Genomic DNA, 27,553 nt, shown 5'->3' on the forward strand with positions numbered 1-27,553 from the left:
AGGCAGGCTGCTGCTGCACCGTGGAGCTCAGACGGGTGGGATATACCCACGGGAGACCAAGAGCATGGGGACCGACCCATGCACATACCCACCCACACACAGGGTCACACGGAGATGCTGTCACACACTGGGGCAAGGAGGAGTTGCTGTCACCCACACATAAAAAGTCACTGTCACATGCATGCATGCACACAGAGCAATTGCACACAGCCGCACAATTACAAAAGACCCTGTCACTCACAGGCACACACGTGCTCGCATGAGCCCAGTCACACAGACATCATTGCTTGCCGTGACAGTCGCTATCACTCAGTCAGATGCAAACACAGTTACACATCAACACATGTATACACAACTTAGCAACAAGTATTTTCCTGGACTCTTACTGTGGAACTCTGAGGTTCTGCAGGCAACAAAACCCTTGCTCCCAAGAATATTAAATTTGGCTGTATGAAAAGGTGTTCCTGCGTAATGGTGCAAAGCCTGCATTCCTAATGACATCTTCTTGGTCTCTATCGATTGAGATACCACCCTACTAGACAGTGAGCTCTTAGAGACCTGGGAGAATCACTTAAAGAGCTCTGGATGCCACCCAGAGCCTAGCACAAGGGCTGCTCTGTAAATACTTGTGAGTTGATTGACTGTGGAACCTGCAGACACAGGTGCACTCATTTGCACATGGTCCCCTGAACTAAGGTACAGAACGAGTTCATGAGGCCCAGGTCCCCACAGTTGCAGGTCCACACCAACAGTCGTGTCCACACAACCCCAGATGCACACAACTGGAGCCTGTGCAGCCAAGCACACACTTAGATGCACACAATCACAGACTTTTCCCCTTCAGCTTCCTCCTCCCTTTTTCCTCTAGGCTCAGCCACTGTGCGGGAATGGGCTTTTTTTTTTTTTTTTCTTTTTTTTCTTTCTTTCCTTTAGAGGGACAGAGAAACAAGAGCAAAGACAGTGGGTTCAGGGGGGTTCCAGAGGGCCGAGTCATGGGCTCAAAGCAGTATCCAGTGACTTCTAGAAGCTGGGATTCTCTTGACTGCTGGGGGAGGGGAGAGCTGCTCTTCTCCCTACCCTAAAAGCTCTGGGGTGTCTAACTGCCCCTGCTCTGAGTCATTTGCCTGGGCCTTTCCCGGGAACAGTCAGTCACCCCCAGCTGAGTTCCTGCATCCCACCTTGAGTCTGGCCCTTTTTCCCACCTGGACCCTTCTGTCCAAACTTGGAAGCTTTCCTTAAGAGGCCATCGGCTGGCGAGTGTCTGTATGAGTGATGTGTATTTTTGACTTGGAATTTCTCTCTAACTCTGTTTCTCTTTCTGTTGTTCTGTCTTGCAGTGTCTGATTCTCCCTCCCTCTCTCCTTTTTCCTCTGCCAGTCTGTAACTCTCTCTCGCCCTGTCGCTACCCCCCGTCTACCCCTGTCCTTGTCTCAGAGCTGGGGACTGGCAGCAATGTTCTTCATACTTTTCCAGTTGTTAATACCCAAGCTCCGCCCCTCGGCCCCCCCCCCGTGCAGCCTCTGGGGTCAGCTTGAGGTTGGGGTGGGGGGCGGGGGGCTCAGCTGGCTGCTCAGGACTTCCTGCACTTCCTTAGTGCTGCAGCTGTGGCCAGCAAGTTTTAGGGGCTGGGAACGGGGGAAGAGAGGGGGGGTCAGCCACTGCCCATGCTGACCCCTCGGGCCTGCATGTCTGGAGACACCAGTTCTGTGGGCACCCTCAGGGTGCAGGCTGCAGCCAGCTAGCAGCTCTTAAGCAAGCCCCCCACACTGGCCCAAGCTGGAAAAGAACCGCCCCCATGGGCAGTGGGGGAGCTGGCAGGACCCTGCTGAGTTGGGTCCACTGCAGGGCTCACAATGGCCTTTCTCCACACCCCTGGCAGCTGAGGCCCACCTCAGAGATGCCCAACAGCTGTGTCCTCTTTGCCCAGCCTCAGGGCCTGGTTCTGAGGGCACAGCTGCCCAGACTAAGTGTGTGCTAAGCGAGGCCCACCCATGAGTGCAGGTTCCAGCCTAGAAGGGGTACCTCTTCCGGAGAGGGAATTTGAGGAGGGGGAACTGGGGTAGGAGACACAGAGCCCAGGGGCACCAAGCACTTCTCACCATGCCCCCCTCTAGCCTTGGCCTATTTGGAGGTGGAGGCACCCACAGGGCAGCTACAGAGGGGAAGGACTGAGGCTTGGTCTCAGGGAACATATAGCTGGATGAAGGAACAAGGCATTGGGCTGGGCACAGTGGCTCACGCCTGTAATCCCAGCACACTGGGAGGCCGAGGCAGGCAGATCACCTGAGGTCAGGCGTTCAAGACCAGCCTGACCAAGATGGTGAAACCTCATCTCTACTAAAAATACAAAATTAGTTGGGCATGGTGGTGGGCTCCTGTAATCCCAGCTACTCAGGAGACTGAGGCAGGAGAATCGCTTGAACCCGGGAGGTGGAGGTTACAGTGAGCTGAGATTGTACCACCGTACTACAGCCTGGGCAACAGAGTGAGACTCCGTCTCAAAAAAAAAAAAAGAAAGAAAAAAGAAAGAACAAGGCATTATTTCTCAAGCAGGTGATTTGCCATCACAACTAAGAGCAGGGATGATGATGACGATGATGATGGTCATGATTGACCTGGACTGCCTGGGTCTGAATCCCAGCTCTGTCACTCGCTGGTTGTGTGACTTTGAGCAAGTGATTTAACTTCCCCGTTGCCTTATCTGTAAATTGGGGATGATCATATCTACCTCATTTAGCTTTTTTGAGGAAAAAATGTTTTTAAAAGTGCCTAGTTCATAACAAACTGTATATGTGAGCGGTTATGATGGATGAAGGAAGCTGTGGGCCTGGGGTCTCCCAGATTTCTTACAGTAGCTTGGTGGACAATTGGATCTCCTAGACATCAGTGAGACTGGGGCCTGGGGCAGTGGGTCTCCAATTTCCAGCCTTCTCACCCTCATGTAATCTTTTCCTCCCAGACAAATTTTTGCAACCTGGAATGAGTGTATGGGAAAGAGCCCAAGGCAGGCCCCTCTGCCCCCACCCTCCTTTCACCCTTGCCCTTCAGCTTACAAGGAGCGCTTGGCCCCTCAGCCTGGGACACACCCCACCAGCTAGGGGCACCTGCATAAATCTCTGGGCATCACTGCATCTCTGTTCAGAGTCTGAGCTCTGGGGGTGGGAGAGAGAGAACAGGGAAAGCTGTCCCCTCTCTTTCTTATGTGTGGGCTCGAAGAGGAGGCGGTGCCCTTCCTCCCTCCTGGGAGCCCAGCATTGGTCAACCAGGACCCAGCCGTGGCTGATAGGCACCAGATTCCCCTCCCCCCCCATGGAGTGGTAGTTAGTGTGAAAGGTGGTGGCAGAGAGAAACTGAGGCACTGAGTAAGGACCAGTGTGGTGGGCACAGCACTTTGAGATTCAGCATCTGTCCTAGGTTGCCTCTTTCCCTTTGTGAATCTGGTGATCAGGATCCCCTGTCCAAACCCCTTTTATTTAGCCCTGCCCTTCAAGGTGAAGCAAGGACAATGGGAGGATACCCTGTAGGGGTGACGGGAAGCCTTTGGAGTGGGAACCAATCTCAACTCTAGTTCTCGGCCGGGTGCAGTGGCTCATGCCTGTAATCCCAATATTTTGGGAGACCAAGGCAGGAGGATCACTTGAGGCCGGTAGTTCATGATTAGCCTGATCAACATAGTGAGACCCCATCTCTAAAAAAACTTAAAAATTAGCCAGGCGTGGTGGCGCATGCCTGTGTTACCAGCTACTTGGGAGGCTGAGGCTGGAGGATCACTTAAGCCTGGAAGGTCGAGGCTGCGGTGAGCTGTGATTGTGCCACTGAACTCTAGCCTGAACAACAGAGTGAGACCCCACACACACACACATATCCTCTCAAAAAAAAAAAAACCCAACTTTAGTTCTCATTGCTGCCAAGGTGTCTAGGGGACTTTGGAGAACTTTTGTGTCTCTTGGGGAGGGAGGCAAGCATGACCATGGTGGGAATATCACTGACTGGGAGTTGGGAGGCATGGCTTTTGACGTTCACTAGTTGTATGACTTTGGGCCTAGGTTTTCATTATCTAGAGACAATGGTTCCTGTCTCACTCAGGGTGAGAGCAAATAACACAAGGTGGGATGACCCCTGTGTTCAATCCATGTTGCATCCTGGCATGGTGAGCAATGCCTGTGGATTCTCCTTTCTTCCCAGAGCCTGGCACATGCCAGGGTGGGGCATACATATGCTGCCTGGAACCAGAGACAGTTCTCAGTCTCTCACTGAAGCATCTGGGGCTGGTGTGTGGTGGGGGCACATGTGGCTGCACCTTGGTGTCATTTGGCAGGCCAAAGCTGGGGTCATAGGGACCTCACTCTGGTACACCATTGTGTGAGGTGGTCCAGAGGGAGGGTCAGAAGTTTGCTGGGTAGACAAGGGAAGCAAGATGGGTGTTACTGGTGCGCAGAAAATACTATCCTTGCTTCCCTGTTTTGGGGGTGGGCGTTAAAGGTTGGTACCAAAGGCACAGCCATGCCCCTCAGCAGTGGCCAAGAGCAGAATGATTGAACCAAGCCCCTGGCCCACCTCCTCCTCCTTCTCTCTTCCTCTTCTAAGGAAGAGATCTGCTCTTGGCTCCCAGAGCCCCAGCTGCCTGTTTCTTTTTCTCTTTTACCAGGCAAGGGGGTGGGGGAACAGGGGAACCAAGGCTTTGGTGTCTTTCGGCATTTTTGTACACATCAGTGAGTGGGTGTGTTGTGCACGCATCCATGTGAGAGTGTTTTTGTGCATGTGTGGGCTGGGGAGGGCTCTGAATATCTCCTGGAACGGTACCCAGAGCCCTGTGGCTCTGCGCATGCGGGGTGAGTGTGTGTGTCTGCACGTGTCCGTGTGTGTGCCGGAGACTCAGCTGCATTCACGCGCGCACTCTCTCCCTCCCTCTCCCTCTCTCTCTCTCTCCCCCTCCCTCTCTTTCTCCCTCCCTCTCTCTCTCCCTCCCTCCCTCCCTTCCTCTTCCCTGTCCCTCTCTTTCCCCCTCCCCCTCTCTCTCCCTCCTTCTCTCCCTCCCTCTCTGTCTCTCTCACACACACACACTCAATCTTTCTCTCTTCCCTCCCCCTTCCTCCCTCCTTCCTATTCCCTTCCTCCTCGCTTTCTCTCCCTGTCTCTCTATCTCTGTCTCTGTCTCTCTCTCTCTGCCTCTGCCAGTTCTGCTTGGATAGGGGCTAGCTCCTGCCTCTGGGGTGCCTGGGAGAACATCCCTGCCTTTCTTTCCCTCTCCACCATTCCCTCCCCTCCTGGGCCATGCTCCTCAAGGCTTGCAGGCAACTTCCTCTACTGCCTTAGAAGAGGGAGTGAGGAGGGAGGACCCCAAGCCTTGTGCCCATGGTGCCATCTGCAGCAAGTGCCTTGGCCCCGTGACATTCATGCCTCCAGCATTCAGCTGCCCCAGCTCCCAGCTCCAATTACCCACTGGCTGCTGGGGGAGGGTGGGGAGAATGTGCCTTGCCCAGCTTGGGGGTGCTCCTGCTTCTGCTTTCTTGGCTACTTGGATCTCCTGCCTCCGCTCCTGAGGGGAATTGGGCTGGGGGGCGTGAAGTTCTGTGGGCTGATAAGGAGGGGCTGAGTTCTCCAGTATGGGTGTGCGCATGACCACCCACCAGTGGTCATGGGGGATGGATGTGACCTGGGAGGAGACCTCCAGACCTGGGCACCCACCTTGATGCCTGGCTGGAGCTGGTCCAGGCAGGAGGAGGGAGAGGAGAGCAGCAGGTGGGTGAGGCTGTGGGGGAGCCGGGTGGGAAGCACAGTCTTTGATGTTAATACTGGGCATCTGGCCCAAGTCAAGGCTGCTGTTTATGTCTTTCTGTCTCTGACCTGCAGGGGGGGTTTCCTGTTATATTCTTTTGGGGTGGGGTGGGGAGGATCCTTTGTTTAAGTAACCAATCTCCCCTTATGAGGATCCCCACCCCATCTCCCATTCTCTAGCCTGTAAGGTCCCACAGTGGCTAGGTGATGAGTCACTGCCCCCCAGCTCCAGACCTGTCTCCTGGGGGCCCAGTGAGAGCTCACTAAGGGGTGCTGCCTCCCCTCCTCCCGTCTCCCCCATGCCTGCCAGGCTGGGGCCCTGAGTCTGTGTGTACTCCTCTGCCACATCACACCTGCCAAATAGTACCTTCCTTCCCGCCTTCACTCCTCCTCTCCTTCCTGGCACTAGGATAACAGAGAGTTGGGTGGGGCAGCCCTGCTCAATCCATACCTGAGAATAGAACAGGGGGTATGGGAAAGGAGAGGGAGTCTCAGTCCTAGAGAGGCCTCTGCCCCTCATCGTGGGGGCACGTGTCGCTGCTGCAGCACTGCCACCACCACAGACTCCCAGGGGCCCTTGGTGTGGGTGGCTGCCCGTGGTGCCCATGTTGGCATGGGGGGCAGTGCTACCCACAGATGCCTGTGCCCATGCATGCCCATTTATGTGTCTGGGCCACAGCGGCCACCCTGGCCCCTCAGCATCGCCGTTCCTGGCTCCCATGGTGGGAGGCTGGGTGATCAGGAGTGGGTGGTGGGGGAGGGATCTCCCCCCACCCTAGCAGCAGGCAGAGGGGAAGGGGAGAGGGAGGTGTGAACCTACCCACAGCACTATTAATAGCCCACATGCCAGGCCACCAACAACCAGCTGTCACCGTGGAAACCATTCCTACGCCCCCCCTCCCCCTAGCCTGCATGGGGTGGGACTTAGGGTACGAAGCCCCCCCACCCATCTTTCTTTGTTACCTTTCTCTCTTTGTCTCCCCTCCTTCATGTGTCTCTCCTCCCTTTATCTGTCCTCCTTTCTACCTCATCCCTTCTCCCCATCCCCCGTCTCTGGCTCCCCTTTCTTCCTCTCCCTCTATTGCCTTGTCACCCCTAGCTCTACCCCAGCACTGTCCCATTTCTTTGTTCTTCCCCCTCCTCCCTTCTTCCCTCTTTCCCCCATCAGCCTTTTTACCCCTCCTCTCGTCTTTCTACCCTTTTCTCAGCCACCCTGCATGTACTGTCCCTGTAGCTGGCAAGGAGGGCTGGGCTTTCTTCAGAGCACTAAGGACAAAGTTCAGGGGCCCCAGAAAGGTGGGGCCAAAGCCCAGAGCAGATACGCAGGAGGGTTAATGCAGATAGTGTTGGGGTTAGATCCTGGGGACAGAAACTCCCCTCTGGCAGCTCCAGGAGTCCTTTGGGGGTGTCCTCAGATCCACAGGACTGCAGAGTGGGATGGCCCAGCAGTGGGAACCTGGCGGGGCGCCTGTGGATGCCGCATTGGCCCTGTGTCCCTGTCCCCCCATGGCAGAAGCACTTAAGCTTAATGAAATGCTTCCCCCTCCGCGGGCACTTTGCCTACACTGCCACCCAGCAGCTCTCATCTCACAAGGAGGGAGTGGGTGGCCAGGCCAGCTGACAGGTGGGTCTTGCTGTCCTGCTGTCCAGCCTGGGCACAGAACCCCATAGCTCCGCCCCCTCAGCCTCCTTGGGGTGGGGCCTCCCTCACCTCTGCAGAGGGGGTGCCGGGAAGGAGTTGGAGGAGTTAAGCTGGACTCTGGAGGAGGGGAGAGAGGCTGCCCTTCATTGTGGGTACCCCTGCCCCATGCCCCTTACCCGCTGACCTTTTTCTGCCCACTGCTAACACAGGCTCACGTGGTGTGTGTCTCCCCGATGTGTGTCTTCCCGCGTGCTGGGCCCTCTGCCTCGCCTCTGTATCACCCCAAAGGCCCAAGTGTGTCCCTGGAGAGATGCCAAGGAGTCCCCAGGGGTTCCAGCCTCTTGCTGGGTACCCAGTGAGGGTGCCCGAGGCAGCAAGGACAGCACCTTGCTCCTCTGCCCACTACCAGGGGCTGACTGTAGCCTGGGCCGCACTGACCAGCACCAGGGCACCATTCAGTTCCACAGAGGGGTGGGGCAGAGAGCAAGCCTGCCCCTCCCCCCAGCGGGCATGTGCAGGCCCTTGGCAGTACGCAGACACATTTGGAGTTAAGGCTGGGCAGGAGAGAGGGAAGGGGAAATAAACATGGTGGCTTAGGTTGGCACTGCCCCAGTTCTGCAATGTAGCAACTGGTAAGTGGCAGGGGCCTGGGGGAGGGGGCCCTCAGGAGCCCTGGCCTGGAGCAGGAGCTGCCCATGCCATGTGGTTGCTGCTGGTGTTCCCTGCCCAGCCCAGCCCACAGCAGCCAATGCTCATTCCTGCACACACTGGTCCTCCTCGGCTACCCCCAGGGCCTGCTACCCGGGGCTGCCCCTCTCTCAGCATGCCCACTCCTGTGCCTGCCTCCTCCCCTCCCCGGGGGCGCTTGGGCCTCCGGCTGGCGAGTGGATTTTTCCAGCTTCTGTAAACAAGTGGTGGCAGTGTGCCAGGCGGGCAGGAGACAGGCGGGGGCAGCACCACAGCCAGGGTGTGCCAAGCACCGAGGCACAGCCTGGGGGGGAGACAGAGACACCCAGACCCAGAGAGAGACATTCAGACACAGACAGACAGACAGACATATGCAGGCAGCCTCGCTGGATGTGGAGTCAGAAGATCGTCCTCTATTGTCCAGCCCAACCCCTGCAGCGGCACTCGCCCCCTGCCCCTCACTGTCTGGCTGAGAGCATTAGGCTCCAGTGCCCAGCCCCTGGGCTTCCCCACCCACTCCTTCTCCTCCCCAACCTCCACCCCTTAGGGCTGGCTACGCCATTATAAATTTATAACAGGAATTTCTCCACAAGCCAAGAAAAACTTGACCTACTTTCTTGATGGCTCCCTGGGCTAAGGCTCCCTGCTCACGCCCCCCCACCCCAGTCTCCTGTCCAGCCCCCAGTGCCCAGTCCTGGTCTGGGGTGGGCATCAGAGGCAGAACAGACCACTTTTCTGTGCAATGCCCATGCTGTCCACACCACCGGCTTGCCTGGGTGCAGAGGCCCCATCATGCTGCTGGCCCTGCCCAATCTGCTGACTTATCTCCCCGCCTCTCTTCCCACCCTGGCTCCTTATCAGCTCCTGGGGTTGGGGCCAGGGGGCCTAGGGGTGAGGTCTCATATGCAGCAGCCACGTGACAGAGGTTGAGGTCATATGTCAGGGGAGCTGTACCCTTTGTCCCCCTCCTACCTGCCACACCTGCCTGTGTGCACACAGACAGTAAGCCACAGGTCTGCAGCCCAGGGTCAGAGGTGCAATGCCGTGGGACGTGGGGATGGTGGGCCCAGCTTGGCACTGCCCTGGACTCCAGGTAGCAGAACAAGGCTAGCATTAGGGCCAGGCCATGAGGCTTATCCGACAGCCACCTGCTTACTAGCTGTGTGAACTTGAGTGAATGATCAAACTTTCTGAGACTCAGTTTCCTCATCTGTGAAGTTCTCCTGCCCACTCTGGAGGGCACAGATTATCTCTGCAGTTAACATGTGTTAGTTTCCTTTCCTTTCTCCCTTGCCATCCTGGTTGATAGCAGCTCAGCTAAACCAACTAAGTCTGGTCCTCGGCCTGGGAAGTGGGATTCAAGAGCTTGTGTGGGAAGCTCTGGAGTCCCTGAGGGGCCAGAGCTGGGGATCAGAACTTGGCCGGCAGCATGGGAGGTCAGTTCCCCAGAGTTTTCAACATTTCTCTCTATTAAGGCACAAAGATGGGCATTCACGCTCACTGCGTGCCGCTCTATGTCCCACCCCACCTGTGCTGAAAACTGCTTGCCTCTGGTCCCCTCTTACCCCTATAATACAGAGGAATTTCAGGAAAACTTGTCTAGAGGGGTGGTAACAATAGCTAGTGTTTAATAGATGCTCATTAAGGGCCAGGCATTTGTCTGAATATGAAGACTGAGACATATTACCTAGTACGTGAGTGATCTCATTCTCTCCCTCCATTCCTTCCTATGTCTGGGGCTTAGGAGGAGGATCTCCGATCTCGCCTGCTGTACCTGTGATCTAAGGGATTATCCTGGTCCCCTCTCTACGCCTGCCCTTCCTGCCCCCTGCTATCTTGTTATGGGTCCTCAAAGCCCCAAATGTTACCACCAGAGGGATCCTACCCACCTTCCCACCATGACACCTTCTTACCCCTGCCTCTCTCTTCTGCCCACAGGGATCTCTGGACAGGACAAGACTCCGAAGCTACTCACTCAGCCCACAGCCCGGGACCCACAGACCCAGCTTGCCCCAGCCCTCCCACCTGCCACTCCCTGGCCCCTCCCACCGCCCGCCCCCCTGGGGGCGCAGGGCATGGTGTGAAAGGCCAAGTGCTGAGGCGGGTATCATGGGTGCTGTGCCCTAGGGCCTGGGTGGCAGGGAGTGGGTGGCCTGTGGGCGTGCCGGGGGGGCCAGTGTGCCCACCCCAGTCTCTTGGCGTGCTGGAGGGCATCCTGGATGGAATTGAAGTGAATGGAACAGAAGCCAAGCAAGGTGGAGTGTGGGTCGGACCCAGAGGAGAACAGGTAATGGGTTCAGCAACTAGGTCATGCCAGCTCCTAAGCAGCAGGCATGGGCACCTGGCTGAGCTGTCCTTTAGGCACCGCCGTTAAGTACCTCTGTGGGATGGACATGAGGCCAGCAAGCCTTCTGCCTACCTCTCTCTGGCAGATGAGGTCAAGTTCAGATGTGACAGGCACTTGGATTGAGAGATGCTCATTTTGAAGTCGGAGTGATACAGAGCAAATTACAGGGAGCACATAAGGGGCCCTTCCCTAGACAGTGCTGGGCAGTCTCAGATGCCCCCAACGTCCCCTCCACCATTGCTGCCCTCACCTTGAGCATGTGGGATCCAAACAGCCTTGCCATTTTCCTCCTCTCCCTGCCAGCCCATTTACTATCTGACCACAAGTGCGTTTTCCACAGGCTGTGGTTCACGTAGTATGACATTTCAGGGCACATGCACCAGTAACTATTGGTCACAGCCCACGCTTATATTTGGAATCTATTGGGAGCCCCACAAGCTCTTCCTTGTTCATGGTCAAGGGCGGGCACTGCGATGGGGCTCCTCCCAGAAAGTGCAAAACCATGACGGTTTTGCTTCCACGTGGGTGAGGTGTCAGCCTTGCACATACACCAAGGGATGGTTACCTATGATCTGCATTGCCCTGGAGGAGCCCAGAGGGTCTCTGCCTTTTCCATCAGCTCCAAGTGGCACAGAGCTTTGTCCCAGTTGGCACGGTGCCCTGGGAGCTGGGTACAGCCTGTGCCTATGGCCAAGGAGAGGGTGGGGGTAGGGGTGCTCCAAGGAGCAGTGTGGCTGACTGTTTCCTAGGAGATCAGATCCTGAGCCAGGAAGCCAGAGGCCTGGCCAGGCAAAGCCCTAAGGCCCACAACTGGGTCCCTGAAGGGTAGAGGAAGTAGATGGAACTCACAGCTCGGCAGGGCATGGGATAGCCCCCCTTCCCCAAAGCCTCACCCCAGGAAGGACTCTGAGGATGATCTGGCCTGTAGCTGTGTGGCTGTCACTTGCAGCCCCTGTGTCTCCCAGCTTAGGCTTCTGTGGGTCTGCAAGAGTCTGCTCCTAAGGCTTGGAGAAAGGCAGGAATGCCAGTTCCTAGTCCCCTAAGACTGCAGCCCCTCCCCCATTGCCTTCCCCTCCCCCATGTCTATGCGCCACCTTGTGGCTATCTCTAGGACTGCACTCAGAGGCTGTGAGTCTGGTGGTAACTCCTGAAGCTGCCAGCTCAACTGGGACCTAGGTGGCCTGAGTTCCCCTGCACCCAACCTTCTGGAAGGCGTGAGGGAGACCTGACCTTTCAGCCTCGTAGGAAGTAGACGGGAGTAATCCCCAGGGGGCGTGGAGCACAGAACTGTCTGTGACTGTGACCCTGGCCAAGGTCACTGTGTCAGTGTGTTGGGAGCTGCATCCGGCTCCAGGAGGAAGGGGCCTGCAACATGCCACACACAGGGTGGGTGCGGGAGCTTATACAATCCTTGCATGCATGTAGAGGGTTTATGTAACCTGTGTGCACTGAGGTTATGTAACATGTATGTGGAGAGCCTGGCAACATATATGTGCAGTGGCTGAGGGTTGCTAATAATACCTTGCACAGAGGGGCTCAGTCCTGGCTCTGACTCCAGCTCATGGTGTCACCAGGCACAAGTAGGGTCTCAGTTTGCTGCTTTGTTAAATGGAGGCTGTGCAGGGGGTGACTCTAGTGTTTTCCATTGCTGTGGGTTATTTAGCATGTATGTATGATCTGGAGCTCAAGCAACACGTGCACACTGGCGGGATGAGGGTGGTTTTATGAGGTGCCTGTGCAGAGTGTTGTGTAACACCGGGCCATATCCTAGAGGTTGTATAGCACATTTAAGAATGCCCTGAAAATTTCACAGATATGTCAGCCCTGGTGCATACTCACCATCCGTGGGTTTATAGTGAAAGCTGCATGGTTATTCATCTGCGCCGGTGTTATGTTGCATATGTATGTGTGTGTTCTAAAGGTTACATAGCTTTAAGCATATCCTGAGAATTCTTCCAGCGTATTTGTCGTGTACTGAAAGATGAGGATGTCCTGCGGATTGTGGGTGCTTCAGGTCTTCTGGTGGGTGAATGTGTGTGTGTTGGGGCTCTAGAACATGCTTGTGCCACAGCCAAGCCCCTTATCTCTCTCCCCTGCAAATTCCAGATAGCTGGACCCTTTTAAGCATTGTCAGCTGACCCTGGGGGTGGGAGGTAGAATGAGGACACAAAATGGAGCCTGGGGGGGATTGTATAAGCCTCTTGGATGAGAAAGGGGCCACCCGAAGACTGCTCTGTGATTCTGCCCACTTTGCCCCCATCCAGTGCCAGGTCACCAGATGGAAAGCGAAAAAGAAAGAACGGCCAATGTTCCCTGAAAACCAGCATGTCAGGTGAGGCTGGCTGTGCGTGCCCCTTCTCCACGTCCCCGACCCCACCAAACCCAGCCAGGGCTCCCTCTGGACCTGGACGTGGAACAGTAGTTCCTGTGTTCCCTGGGGGGAGCTTCCTAGAGGGCTTGGGATGGACTTGTCTGGGGCTGAGAAAGGTGATGATGGATGTGCCCAGCTTTTGAGGGTGGATTAGGTCAGGAAGGCCTCTTCCCTCCCCCTAGTACTCTCATCTGAGGCCCCACCAGAATCAGGGCCTGAGCTGAAGGACTGAGGGGCTGTGTTATCCCCAGTGAGCTGCTGAGATTTATTTTTCCCTCTCCACCATCCTCTGCCTTGTAGATAGAGCAAGAAGAAAGCCCTGAGTGGGTAGTCAGAAGAACTGAGATTCTTCATACTCTTAGGGCAGAGGATGGACAGGTTCACCTCCCGTCTCTCTAGGATTCTACCAGGGAGGCTGGGCTAGGAGAGGGGCCAGAAACAAAAAGTTGAGGGATGGGGAAAAGTGTGAGAGCCCCTCTGCTGGGACTTCAAGCCATGCCTGCCTTCCTCCATCCTTTCCTTCCTCCCAGGGTATATCCCTAGTTACCTGGACAAAGACGAGCAGTGTGTCGTGTGTGGGGACAAAGCAACTGGTTATCACTACCGCTGTATCACTTGTGAGGGCTGCAAGGTATGGAAGCTACCTCCTGCCCCTCCCCTGCCACCTGAGCCCCCGTCTTACTCCCTGTGTCACCTAAAGCCCCCCTGTTAGGTCATCACTTTTTTTTTTTTTTTTTTTTCTGAGACGGAGTCTCATTCTCGTTGCCCAGGCTGGAGTGCAGTGGCGTGATCTCGGCTCACTGCAATCTCCACCTTTGGGTTCAAGCGATTCCCCTACCTTGGCCTCCCGAGCAGCTGGGATTACAGGCATGTACCACCACACCCAGCTAATTTTTTTGTATTTTTAGTAGAGACGGGGTTTCACCAACAGTGTTAGCCAGGCTGATCTCAAACTCCTGACCTCAGGTGATCCACCCGTCTCGGCCTCCCAAAATGCTGGGATTACAGGAGTGAGCCACCGTGCCTAGCTATTTTCTCTTCTCTTATTCATTCATTTGCTCATTCATAATTCCTCCTCTGCCACTCACAGGAAAATTGCCTAACTTCTTTGAGCCTTAGTTTCAGTTTCTTCATCTATAAAATGGGGATAATCATTCTCTCTACCTTATGGCATTGTTGGGAGAATGAAATAATTCACCTGAAGTGTTGAAAACAGTGCCACCGGGTGCTGTGTCTCATGCCTAAAATCCCAGCCCTTTGGGAGGGAGGCCAAGGTGGGAGCATCCCTTGATCCCCCGAGTTTGAGACCAGCCTGGCCAACACAGTGAGACCCTGACTCTCCAAAATTAAAGAAGTTAGCTGGGTGTGGTGCCACATGCCTGTGGTCCCAGCTGCTCAGGAGGCTGAGGTGGGAGGATTGCTTGAACGCAGAAAGTCAGGGCTGCATTGAACGGTGGTGGTGCCACTGCACCACTTGCTCTGGTGACAGAGCAAGATTCTGTCTCAAAATAAAATAACAAAATATAAAAAATAAAACAGTGCCACGCCCATAAGAAGCATTTAATAAAAAATGCCAGCCATCAGCCATTCATTCAGTGTATTATTAGGTGTGAGAGTGTAGTACATACCTTGCCCTCAAGCTGCTCACAGCCTGTCAGAGAGAGACACAACTTGAGACAAACATCAGCAAACATCAGTGTTATTCAAAATGTGGTTCGTGGACCATCTGCCCTACTAGTTAAAATGCAGATTCCCAGGCTTCATCTTTTTTTTTTTTTTTTGAGACAGCATCTTGCTCTGTCGCCCAGGCTGGAGTGCAATGGCACGATCTCGGCTCACTGCAACCTCCACCTCCCAGGTTCAAGCGATTCTCCTGCCTCAGCCTCCCGAGTAGCTGGGACTACAGGTGCCCACCACCATGGCCGGCTAGTTTTTATATTTTTAATAGAGATGGGGTTTCACCATTTTGGCCAGGACGGTCTCGATCCCTTGACCTCGTGATTCGCCTGCCTTGGCCTCCCAAAGTGCTGGGATTACAGGCGTGAGCCACCGCACCCGGCCTGCCCAGGCTTCATCTTAACCCTACTCGCTCAGAGCCCTTTTGTGGAGCCCAGGGATCTTCCTTTTAACAGAATCCTGGAGTGTTTCCAATGCACCTGAAAGAGCAAGAGCCAGTGCTGGGGGTGTAGTGGGAGCTGGGAGCACAGAGGAGAAGAAGACAGCAGGTTCTTCCTGGCAGAGGGGACAACAAGGTCATAGACTTTGGGAGGCCTAACTGTTTTGTTTTGTTTTGTTTTGTTTCTTTGAGACGGAGTCTTGCTCTGTTGCCCAGGCTGGAGTGCAGTGGTGCGATCTTGGCTCACTGCAACCTCTGCCTCCGGGGTTCAAGCAGTTTTCCCTGCCTCAGGCTGGGTAGCTGGGATTACAGGCACCCGCCACTAAACCTGGCTAATTTTTGTATTTTTAGTAGAGATAGGGTTTCACCATGTTGGCCAGGCTGGTCTCGAACTCCTGACCTCAGGTGATCTGCCTACCTCTGCCTCCTAAAGTGCTTGAGAGGCCTAATTAGATTTCACTTTGATCATTTCAGCCTGGATAGCCTTTCCAGGATCACCTCCTAAAAATTCAAGGCCTTCCAAGAAACAGAATTATTTAAATCCCAGCACTTTGGGAGTCCAAGGCAGGCAGATCACCCGAGGTTGCATTGTTTTCAACACTTCAAGTGAATTATCTGATTTAATTCTCCCAACAGTGCTATCAGGTAGATAAAATGATTATCCCCATTTTATAGATGAAGAAACTGAGACTCAGATAGGTTCAGCAATTTTCCTGTGAGTGACAGAGAAGGGGTTATGAATGAGCAAATGAATGAATGAGTAAGGTCAGGAATTTGAGACCAGCCTGGCCAACATGGTAAAACCCTGTCTCTACTAAAAATACAAAAATTAGCTGGGTGTAGTGATGCATGCCTGTAATCCCAGCTACTTGGGAGGCTGAGGCAGGAGAATCTCTTGAACCAGGGAAATGGAGCTTGCAGTGAGAGCAGAGATTGCATCACTGCACTCCAACGTGGGTGACAGAGCGATACTCTGTCTCAAAATAAAAAAAAAAAAAGAAAAGAAACAGAATTATTTATATGTTAAAGGCCAGGTATGGTAGCTCACGCCTGTAATCCCAACACTTTAGGAGGCCAAGGCGGGAGGATTGCTTGAGCCCAGGAGTTTAAGAACAGCCTGGGCAACATAGTGAGACCCTGTCCCTACAAAAAAATGTTAAAAGCAGCCAGGCATGGTGGTGCACGCACACCTGTGGTCCCAGCTACTCAGGCAGCTGAGGTAGGAGGATCACTTGAGGCTGGGAGGTCCAAGCTGCTGTGAGCTGTGATTACGCCATTGCACTCTACCCTGGGTGACAGAACAAGACCCTGTCTCAAATAAAAAAGGAAAAAAAGGTTAAGGCTTGAAGTTTCTCTCTGTTTCTTGGTGTCAACCAAACCAAGACCATGAGGGATTTAGAGTTCCCTAGCAGTGGCAATACAATCCTGGAAGCAATACAAACAGTGTAGCATAGAGAAAGGATCTTTTACTCTTATGGACATCTGAGTCCCAGGGAGACACCCTGAAAAGGCAGAGATGCCTTGGCCCCACCCTTGGAGAGTTTGATTTTGTAGTTCTGGGGTGAGACCCAGGAATCTGCATCTTTGGTAGGTGCTTTTGGTGATTTTTTTTTTTTTCAAGACGGAGTTTTGCTCTGTCACCCAGGCTGGAGTGCAGTGGCGTGATCTCAGCTCACTGCAACCTCTGCCTCCCAAGTTCAAGCACTTCTCCTGCCTCAGCCTCCTGAGTATCTCGGATTACAGGCGCCTGCCACCACACCTGGCTAAGTTTTTCACTTTTAGTAGAGACGAGGTTTCACGATGTTGGCCACGCTGATCTCGAACTCCTGACCTTGTGATCCACCCACCTCAGCCTCCAAACCAAAGTGCTGGGATAATAGGCATGAGCCAACATGCTCAGCTGCCTTTGGTGATTTTAATGCCCCCTGGAATCTGAGAGCTCAGACCTTGGTGTCCCATACCTGAGGCTCAGTTCTGACTCTGCTACCCACTGGCCACATGACTTTGGGCAAATTGCTTCATCTCGCTAACCTTCAGTTTCCTTGTCTGCAAAGTGGAGGCAGTAACAGTTCCTACCTCATAGGATTGTCCAGAGGGTTCAGAGTGATGTTCCATGAAAGACAAAGCTTATCTTTTGCAGGTTTTCTTGTTTTTTTTTTTTTTTTTGAAATGGGGTCTCTTGTCACCCAGGTTGGAGTGCAGTGGTGCAGTCAGCTTACTGCAGCCTTGACCTCCTGGGCTCAAGCAATCCTAAGCAATCCTCCCACCTCAGCTTCCAGAATAACTGGGACTATAGGTGCACCTCACAAACCCTGGCCAATTTTTGTATTTTTAGTAGAGATGGAGTCTCACTATGTTGGACAGGCTGGTCTTGATCTTGAACTCCTGGCCTCAAGTGATCTGCCTGCCTCGGCTTCCCAAAATGCTGGGATTACAGGTGTGAGTCATTGTGCCTGGCCAGCAAGGCTTATCTTTACTAAGTGATTGACACATTGTAAATGTGAAAAAAATATTAATTCTTCATATTATTGGAATCATCTTGATTTTTGAAGTGTTTCCTTTAAAATAAAGGTGGGGCTGGGCACAGTGGCTCACGCCTGTAATCCCAGCACTTTGGCAGGCCGAAGTGGGTGGATCGCCTGAGGTCAGGAGTTCAAGACCAGACTGGCCAACATGGTGAAACCCCATCTCTACTAAAAATACAAAAATTAGTCAGGCGTGGTGGCAGGCGTCTATAATCCCAGCTATTCGGGAGGCTGAGGCAGGAGAATTGCTTGAACCTGGGAGGCGGAGGTTGCAGTGAGCCAAGATCGTGCCACTGCACTCCAGCCTGGGTGACAGAGTGAGACTTCGTCTCAAAAAAAAAAAAAAAAAAAAAAAATTTAAATTAAAAAAATAAAAGTGAATCCCAATGTAGAGAATTGAAATTTTTCTCTTCCCCTACTAGAGTTCATATTCAGTCCCTTTCCTTGACTTTTTTGGTTCCCCTGTTTTATGAATTCCACCTGCATGGACAACAGGCAACATATATGAGAATGGTTTTTGGGTCAGTGTTGTTTTTAGAGTCATTTAGCACGGTGGAAAATGAGGTTTTACTTGGATTGGATTTCCTTTTTTTTTTTTTTGAGACAGAGTTTCGTTGCCCAGACTGGAGTGCAATGGCACAATCTTGGCTCACCACAACCTCCTCTTCCCGGGTTCAAGCAATTCTCCTGCCTCAGCCTCCCGAGTAGCTGGGATTACAGGCATGTGCCACCACGCCTGGCTAATTTTTTCTTTTTTTTTGAGATGGAGTCTCGCCCTGTTGCCCATGCTGGAGTGTAGTAGCGCGGTCTCGGCTCACTGCAAGCTACACCTCCTGGGTTCATGCCATTCTCCTGCCTCAGCCTCCGAGTACCTGGGACTATAGGCGCTCGCCACCACGCCCGGCTAATTTTTTGTATTTTTAGTAGAGATGAGGTTTCACCATGTTAGCCAGGATGGTCTCGATCTCCTGACCTCGTGATCCACCTGCCTTGGCCTCCCAAAGTGCTGGGATTACAGGCGTGAGCCACCGTGCCTAGCCTTTTTTTTTTTTTTTCTTTTTTTTTTAGACAGAGTTTCATTCTGTCGCCCAGGCTGGAGTGCAGTGGCGCAATCTCGGCTCACTGCAACCTCTGCCTCCCAGGTTCAAGCAATTCTCTGCCTCAGCCTCCTGAGTAGCTGGGATTACAGGCGCACACCACCATGCCTGGCTAATTTTTGTATTTTTAGTAGAGATGGGGTTTCACCATGTTGGCCAGGGTGGTCTTGAACTCCTGACCTTGTGATCCACCCACCTCAGCCTCCCAAAGTGCTGGGATTACAGGCATAAGCCACAGCATCCGGCCTCACGCCCAGCTAATTTTGTATTTTTAGTAGAGATGGGGTTTCTCCAAGTTGGTCAGGCTGGTCTCCAACTCCCGACCTCAGTTGATCTGCCCGCCTCGGCCTCCCAAAGTGTTGGGATTACAGGCATGAGCCACCGAGCCCCGCGACTTGGATTTCCAAAGCTGCTATTCCTTAAGGCCTCACATTATCCCCAGTTCAAAGCTGCCTGTTCTAGTCATCATTCCTACCTCTGCCACGAACACTACCCAGGCACCCCCAACCCCTCAGCAGCCTGGGGCTGAGGGCATGTATTTCTCAGGTCCTCAAGCCCAGTAATCTTGGACTTGTGGTGTCAGGAGGATGCCAGGTCCCCTCACTCATCTTACCTTGCTCTCCACCCCTGACCCCCAGTAAACTGCATGGTTGGTTCAGAAAGGGGAAGCCATGTCATGATCACAGCCTGCTCCATCTCCCCCTACCCCAGGGCTTCTTTCGCCGCACAATCCAGAAGAACCTCCATCCCACTTATTCCTGCAAATATGACAGCTGCTGTGTCATTGACAAGATCACCCGAAATCAGTGCCAGCTGTGCCGCTTCAAGAAGTGCATCGCCGTGGGCATGGCCATGGACTGTAAGGGGCCCGGGTGGGGGGAATAGAGCCAGGTGGCCTGGGGTGGGGATGAGTTCCAGGAGGGCAGCTCCCTTCCAGCGTGCCCTCAGGGCCCACAGGGCAGAGTGGCAATCCAGTCTAGGTCAGGCTGAGGGCAGAAGGTTCAGTGTCTTGGTTCCTGCTGCCCTTCTTCCTGCGTCAAAGGAAACAGGATCCCTGTGTGGGCCCCAGTGCCTACCTGCCTTACAACACTCGAGGGCCTTAGAGGAGTTGTTTGGTAGAAAGAGCTCCTGGGCACCCACTCTAGCACATTGTTCTTGACTCCCAGCGAAGGCACCCCACTCCTAGATGAGACAGGGCATTTTCCATTGGCTGGGGATTGGGTGGCAGGATCTTGGAGTAACCACCATCACCATAACCCGATAGACCAGAACATGATATTCATCTGGATCAGCCCAAACTGTTATTGACATGGTCCCGGGGATTAATCATGATCCAGGTTGTGCTGCCCAACTGCTAGGTGATTTGGGAAGTCACTTAGCCTCCATGGCCCTCGGTTTCCCTAACCTGTACTCTAGGAAGAATAGTTTCCGGGAGCATTATGGAAAGGGGATGGAGGGTGCCATGCATCGGACCTTGTGCCTATCTGTTGACAGTGGTTCTAGATGACTCGAAGCGGGTGGCCAAGCGTAAGCTGATTGAGCAGAACCGGGAGCGGCGGCGGAAGGAGGAGATGATCCGATCACTGCAGCAGCGACCAGAACCCACTCCTGAAGAGTGGGATCTGATCCACATTGCCACAGAGGCCCATCGCAGCACCAATGCCCAGGGCAGCCATTGGAAACAGAGGCGGAAATTCCTGGTAAGGAGAAAGGGGGCATGGGGAGAGCAGCAGCCAGGTGGCAGGGAGAGGAGAGTGAGCTCAGAGTCCTGTCTCCTCCAGGAAGTCTTCTTAGTGTAATCCAACCCAAAATACATACTCTTCCCACTTTTGCTGTCCAGATTTTATACACTTGCGTTTGTGTCCTTGCTGTCTGGACCCTGTCTACTCCATCCAATTGGGAGCTCCATGAGGACAGGGCCTTGCCTTCCTCATTGAATTTCCAGGGAGCAAGGGTGACCTTGCTTCTTTTTCCTGCCCCTAGTGACTGGGAGGAGAGGGTAAGGATACAGTTATGTCACAGTATTTTTGAGTGCCTGCTGGGTGCCAGGCATTGTGTTAGGCCCTGGTCAAGCTAGTGGCTAAGTAAATGATTAGTTCAGGACCAGATGCAATGGCTCGTGCCTGTAATCCCAGCAATTTGTGAGACCAAGGTGGGAGGATCGCTTGAGCCCAGGAGTTCATCTGGGTAACATACAGAGATCCCACCTCTATGAATAATTTTTTTTTTTTTGGTATGGAGTCTCACTCTCACCCAGGCTAGAGTGCAGTGGCATGATCTCGGCTCACCGCAACCTCTGCTTCCTGGGTTCAGCGATTCTGCCACCTTAGTCTCCTGAGTAGCTGGGATTACAGGCAGCCGCCACCATGTCTGGCTAATTTTTGTATTTTTAGTAGAGACAGGGTTTCACCATGTTGGCCAGGCCGGTCTTGAACTCCTGATCTCAAGTGATCTGCCTGCCTTGGCCTCCCAAAGTGCTGAGATTACAAGGTGTGAGCCACCATGCCTAGCCTCTACGAATAATTTTTTTTTTTTTTTTTTGAGATGGAGTTTTGCTCTTGTTGCCCAGGCTGAAATGCAGTGGCGCAATCTTGGTTTGCCGCAACCTCTATCTCCCAGCTTCAAGCGATTCTTCTGCCTCAACTTCCCAAATAGCTGGGATTACAGGCATGCGCCACCATGCCTGGCTAATTTTGTATTTTTAGTAGAGATGGTGTTTCTCTATGTTGGTCAGGCTTGTCTGGAACTCCCAACCTCAGGTAATCTGCCTGCCTTGGCCTCCCAAAGTGCTGGGATTACAAGTGTGAACTACTGTGCTCAGCCTCTCTACAGATAATTTTAAAATTAGCTGGGCATGGTGGTGTGTGCCTGTGGTCCCAGGTACTCGGGAGGCTGAGGCAGGAGGGTCCCCTAAGCCCAGGAGGTCGAGGCTGCAGTAAGCCATGATTATACCACTGCACTCCAGCCCAGGCAACAGAGCAAGACCCTCTCTCAAAAAAAAAGTGGTCGGTTTGGGAGGAGATGGACAGTTGACTCTGTGTGGTGAAGGAAGGCAGAAAACCAGCTCCTGGTTCATGGTGGAGCATGCCAGAGGGTGGCACAGTGCACTGTTAAGGGCATGGGCTCTGATTCCAAGCAGATGTATAACAGTCAGCAGTCAGACTGCCCAAGTTCAAACCCTGGTCCTACCACTTGCTGGTCATATGACTTTAACCTTATTACTTAGCTGCCCCGTGCCTTAGTTTCCACATCTGTGAAATGGTGATTATTATAATTATTCCTTTTAGGATTACGGTCAGGATGAAATAAGACATGTAAAACATGTAGCCTGATGCCTGATCATATATTAAGTATTTAGTCATTATAGCTGCTACTACTGTTGTTACCATTGTTATTATTAGCTGACTCTGGCTCTGGTCTATCCTCTGCTCAAGGTGAAGGAAAAGCTTTGGGGCTGGGACTCAGGCACTTGCGGCCCTTCTTCCCCAAGCTGCCTTGGAGCTCCCCCTGGTGGGCAGGCAGCCTCAGTGAGAGGCTGAAAGGGGTCTGCAGCCCCAGCTGACCCCTGTCTTTCTCTCTAGCCCGATGACATTGGCCAGTCACCCATCGTCTCCATGCCGGACGGAGACAAGGTGGACCTGGAAGCCTTCAGCGAGTTTACCAAGATCATCACCCCGGCCATCACCCGTGTGGTGGACTTTGCCAAAAAACTGCCCATGTTCTCCGAGGTGAGTGGCAGAAGGGAGGAGAGACGTGGTGCTGTGCTGGAGGGAAACCTTCTCCCCCGGTCACCCAGCACAGGCTCATCTGAGGCTCTCTGGACAAGGAGCAATTCCCGTAGGTCAACACACACTCAGCACACAGGCACACATGCAGACACAGACACAGACACACCTAGCACACAGATACATACACACACACACATATACACACATATACACATACACCCAGCACTCAGGCACACGTGCAGACACATACACAGACACACACACCTAGCACACAGATACATACACACACACACATATACACATACACCCAGCACTCAGGCACACGTGCAGACACATACACAGACACACACACCCAGCACACAGATACATACACAGACACACAGACACACACATGTATACATACACCCAGCACTCAGGCACACGTGCGGATACACACACCCAGCACACAGATACACACACAGACACACAGACACACACATATACACATACACCCAGCACTCAGGCACACGTGCAGATACATATGCAGACACACACACCTAGCACACAGATACACACACAGACACACAGACACACACATATACACATACACCCAGCACTCAGGCACACGTGCGGATACACACACCCAGCACACAGATACACAGACACACAGACACACACATATACACATACACCCAGCACTCAGGCACACGTGCAGATACATACACAGACACACACACCCAGCACACAGATATATACACAGACACACAGACACACACATGTATACATACACCCAGCACTCAGGCACACGTGCAGACACATAGACACACACACCTAGCACACAGATACATACACAGACACACACATATACACATACACCCAGCACTCAGGCATACGTGCGGATACATACACAGACACACACACCTACCACACAGATACATACACAGACACACAGACACACACATGTACACATATACCCAGCACTCAGGCACACGTGCAGATACATACGCAGACACACACACCTAGCACACAGATACACACACAGACACACAGACACACACATATACACATACACCCAGCACTCAGGCACACGTGCAGATACATACGCAGACACACACACCTAGCACACATATACATACACAGACACACACATATACACATACACCCAGCACTCAGGCACACGTGCAGACACACACACCTAGCACACAGATACACACACAGACACACACATATACACATACACCCAGCACTCAGGCACACATGCAGACACATACACAGACACACACACCTAGCACACAGATACATACACAGACACACACATATACACATACACCCAGCACTCAGGCACACGTGCGGATACATGCACAGACACACACACCTAGCACACAGATACATACACAGACACACACATATACACATACACCCAGCACTCAGGCACACGTGCAGATACATACGCAGACACACACACCTAGCACACAGATACACACACAGACACACAGACACACACATATACACATACACCCAGCACTCAGGCACACGTGCAGATACATATGCAGACACACACACCTAGCACACAGATACATACACAGACACACACATATACACATACACCCAGCACTCAGGCACACGTGCAGATACATACACAGACACACACACCTAGCACACAGATACATACACAGACACACACATATACACATACACCCAGCACTCAGGCACACGTGCAGACACACACACCTAGCACACAGATACATACACAAACACAGACACACACATATACACATACACCCAGCACTCAAGCACACGTGCAGATACATACACAGACACACACACCTAGCACACAGATACATACACAGACACACACATATACACATACACCCAGCACTCAGGCACACGTGCGGATACATGCACAGACACACACACCTAGCACACAGATACATACACAGACACACAGACACACACATGTACACATATACCCAGCACTCAGGCACACGTGCAGATACATACGCAGACACACACACCTAGCACACAGATACACACACAGACACACAGACACACACATATACACATACACCCAGCACTCAGGCACACGTGCAGATACATATGCAGACACACACACCTAGCACACAGATACACACACAGACACACAGACACACACATATACACATACACCCAGCACTCAGGCACACGTGCAGATACATATGCAGACACACACACCTAGCACACAGATACATACACAGACACACACATATACACATACACCCAGCACTCAGGCACACGTGCGGATACATGCACAGACACACACACCTAGCACACAGATACATACACAGACACACACATATACACATACACCCAGCACTCAGGCACACATGCAGACACATACACAGACACACACACCTAGCACACAGATACATACACAAACACAGACACACACATATACACATACACCCAGCACTCAGGCACACGTGCACATACACAGACACACACACCTAGCACACAGATACATACACAGACACACACATATACACATACACCCAGCACTCAGGCACACGTGCAGATACATACACAGACACACACACCTAGCACACAGATACATACACAGACACACACATATACACATACACCCAGCACTGAGGCACACATGCAGATACATACACAGACACACACACCTAGCACACAGATACATACACATACACAGACACACACATATACACATACACCCAGCACTCAGGCACACGTGCAGACACACACACCTAGCACACAGATACATACACAGACACAAACACACACATATACACATACGCCCAGCACTCAGGCACACATGCAGACACAGACACACACACCTAGCACACAGATACATACACAGACACACAGACACACACATATACACCCAGCACTCAGGCACACATGCAGATACATAGACACACACACCGAACACACAGATACACACACACACACATATGCACATACACCCTGCACTCAGGCACACATGCAGACACATACATACACACCTAGCACACAGATACATACACACACACACACATATACACATACACCCAGCACTCAGGCACACATGAAGACACACACACACAGACACTTAGCACACAGATACATACACACACACACACACATACACCCAGCACACAGGCACACATGTAGACACATACACAGACACACACCTAGCACACAGATACATACACAGACACACATACCCAGCATACAGGCGCACACACACACACACGTAGCACACACACACACAGATACATCGACACACACAGACATTACACCTAGCACACAGACACACACACACACCCAGCATGCAGGCACACACACACACACCTAGCAAACAGACACACAGATACATAGACACACACACAGAGACACATACAGACACACACATCCAGCGTGCGCACACACACACACATATACACCTAGCTGTTACCATTGTTATTATTAGCTGACTTGGAGCTCTGGCTCTGGTCTATCCTCTGCTCACACAGACACACACACACATATACACCTAGCACACACACACACCCAGCACACAGGCACACACACAACCTAGCACACAGACACACACATAGATACAGACACACACAGACACACACAGCATATAGGCATACACACAAACACATACACAGATACACACCTAGCACACAGACACAGACACACACCTAGCGCGCACACACACACCCCTAGCACAGACACACAGACACACATACACCCAGCACACACACACACATATAGACACACATACACCTAGTACACAGGCACATTCACACCCCCCACACACACACGGAGACACACACATAGCATACAGACACAGATACGTACACACACACACACACCTAGTACAGAAACATGCAAATACATACACAGACACACCCTCCCAGCACACACACACAGCACACAGACACACGTATACAGATACACACAGACACATACACACCCAGCACACAGACACACCAAGGTCTAACTGCCCTAAGAAGTCAGCCAGCTCCAAGTGCTCCCCTCCGAAGCCCCTCATCCCTCAAGTCTATGCGGCCACCCAACTCCAGGCAGCCTGAAAGTTCTCATTTTCCAGAGCACTAGTGCTGGAGACAGGCTGCCCTACTAGCCATGTGACCTGGGGCGAGTTACCTCCATCCCCTGTGCCTCAGTGTTCTCATCTGGAGTGGGCTGGGGATAATGATGGGCACTAACTCACAGGCATAATTTTTTTTTTCTTTTTTGAGACGGAGTCTCGTTCCATCGCCCAGGCTGGAGTGCAGTGACATGATTTGCACTCACTGCAACCTCCACCTCCTGAGTTCAAGCAATTCTCCTGCCTTAGCCTCTCGAGTAGCTGGGACTGCAGGCGTGTGCCACCATGCCCAACTAATTTTGTATTTTTAGTAGAGATGGAGTTTCACCATGTATGTTGGCCAGGCTGGTCTCGAACTCCTGACCTCAAGTGATCCGCCCACCTTGGCCTCCCAAAGTGCTGGCATTATAGTCATGAGCCACCATGCTGGGTCTCACAGGCATAATTGTGAGGCTTAAATGAAATAGGGCATGCATGTGGCCCAACACAAGGTCAGCCGTTCAGGGTCCATGGGGGCCTCGCCCGCCTCACTGCTCCCGGAGGACACTCTAGGGGAGACTCAAGGACACGGGGAGGGGTATGCTGAGTGCTCCTGTGGCCCTGCCTCTCCACAGCTGCCTTGCGAAGACCAGATCATCCTCCTGAAGGGGTGCTGCATGGAGATCATGTCCCTGCGGGCGGCTGTCCGCTACGACCCTGAGAGTGACACCCTGACGCTGAGTGGGGAGATGGCCGTCAAGCGGGAGCAGCTCAAGAATGGTGGCCTGGGCGTAGTCTCCGACGCCATCTTTGAACTGGGCAAGTCACTCTCTGCCTTTAACCTGGATGACACGGAAGTGGCTCTGCTGCAGGCTGTGCTGCTAATGTCAACAGGTACCTGCTGATTGGCCGGGAGGGCTCAGAAGCTTCCAGGGGTCCCAGAGATTGGCTGGACCCTGGGCCTGTTGCTCAACTCCCTCCTGAATCTTCTTCCGGGCTACCTCTCTGTCACCTAGGCCATCCCCTGTCCCCTGTCCCTTGCTCTGTCACCCACCTACTTCTCACTTGTTCCCCTTGCCTCCCCATCCCTGTTCTGTGCATTTTCCTGTCTTTGTTTCCTTCCTCCTCTCTGCCCCCATCCTCTGTCACTTGCATTCCCCTTTGTTCCCCACTCCCCACTTTGTTCTCAACCACCTTCCATCCCCCATCCCTCCTCTGTCCCCTAG

General features: G+C 52.9%; 1 protein-coding gene across 1 annotated transcript in view; it reads left to right on the forward strand.

Annotated features, from left to right (window-relative positions):
* Positions 1–27,553, forward strand: part of THRA (thyroid hormone receptor alpha) — a 32,483-nt gene that overhangs the window by 1,187 nt on the left and 3,743 nt on the right. Inside the window, exons 2-8 of the mRNA XM_015437806.4 lie at positions 10,046–10,394; positions 12,719–12,786; positions 13,356–13,456; positions 19,275–19,422; positions 20,058–20,263; positions 22,145–22,291; positions 26,963–27,221. Coding sequence (XP_015293292.1) covers positions 10,342–10,394; positions 12,719–12,786; positions 13,356–13,456; positions 19,275–19,422; positions 20,058–20,263; positions 22,145–22,291; positions 26,963–27,221 — 982 coding nt within the window. The 5' untranslated portion in view covers positions 10,046–10,341. The remainder of the gene's footprint in view (positions 1–10,045; positions 10,395–12,718; positions 12,787–13,355; positions 13,457–19,274; positions 19,423–20,057; positions 20,264–22,144; positions 22,292–26,962; positions 27,222–27,553) is intronic.

This window comes from Macaca fascicularis, chromosome 16 (genome assembly GCF_037993035.2).
Source record: "Macaca fascicularis isolate 582-1 chromosome 16, T2T-MFA8v1.1".
NCBI lineage: Eukaryota > Metazoa > Chordata > Mammalia > Primates > Cercopithecidae > Macaca > Macaca fascicularis.